The sequence below is a fragment of the Phytophthora infestans genome, genomic scaffold (assembly GCF_000142945.1).
Source record: "Phytophthora infestans T30-4 supercont1.4802 genomic scaffold, whole genome shotgun sequence".
Taxonomy (NCBI): Eukaryota; Oomycota; class Peronosporomycetes; order Peronosporales; family Peronosporaceae; genus Phytophthora; species Phytophthora infestans.
In genome coordinates, this window is record NW_003303878.1 from 1 (window position 1) to 838 (window position 838).

Below are 838 nucleotides of genomic sequence, written 5' to 3' on the forward strand. Positions count from 1 at the left end.
CTGATTTAAATGCTATTCAAAGTGTTCTTGTATCATAAGTGATGATTCATTCTGAAATAAACAATTATTAATACAGCACTTATGCACAAGTATTCTGTCTCCGCATCAGAGGCTACTTCGCTGGCTTCTTAATGACCTTTGAGAGCTCAGCCATCCTTTTCTCCAACAGCGCCTTCTTAGCCGCTTCAAGCAGTTTGCTCATGTCTTTTTCCGCCGGTCACTTGAAGATTTTGTTAGTACTCTGGGCTGTAACTCTCACAATCTCTTCGCCCCGGGCAGCTTCTTGGCCTGCGACCCGAAGGGATCTTTTGGTAAAAGTGTCTGATAAGAGCCGAGTTTCGTCGGGATTCAGGAACGCTGCGGAAGCGTTGCTGCAAGTCAAAGCCGCGAAGGCAAGAGCAAAGTAGAATATACTGCGCATGACTTCAAAGAGGGATCCCGCGACAAAGAAGGTATTCGGGTCTTGAAAGATAAACGAGAAATGGCTCATGCATTTTTGTGGCTAATACGAACAGACTGATCCGGTGGACGTGGACGTCGTCCAATGCAGTACAGCTTCGCAATCATGGCATGCCAGTACAATGTGCAAGTACATGTACTGTACATGACCTTGCACATCAGCCTGTTGATCAGGGATTTGTAGAATTGTAGGCTCGTCACTGACAAAAACGGATTCATTCTGAACAGTCAATACGGTACTGGTAAAAAAAAAACGCCGTACAGCTTCGGAATCATGACATGCCATTACTTGCACATCAGCCTGTTGATCAGGAAATAGTGGAATTGTAGGGTCGTCATTGACAAAAACGGATTCATTCTCAACAGTCAATACTGGGTA

General features: G+C 44.9%; 1 protein-coding gene across 1 annotated transcript; it reads right to left on the minus strand.

Annotated features, from left to right (window-relative positions):
• Positions 1-217: 217 nt before the first annotated feature.
• On the minus strand, positions 218-421 carry PITG_22648 (RXLR effector family protein, putative; the record flags this gene model as incomplete). The annotated part of the gene is made up of 1 exon (XM_002909640.1): positions 218-421. The coding sequence occupies one exon, from the start codon at positions 419-421 to the stop codon at positions 218-220; it is 204 nt and encodes a 67-aa protein (XP_002909686.1).
• Positions 422-838: the final 417 nt, after the last annotated feature.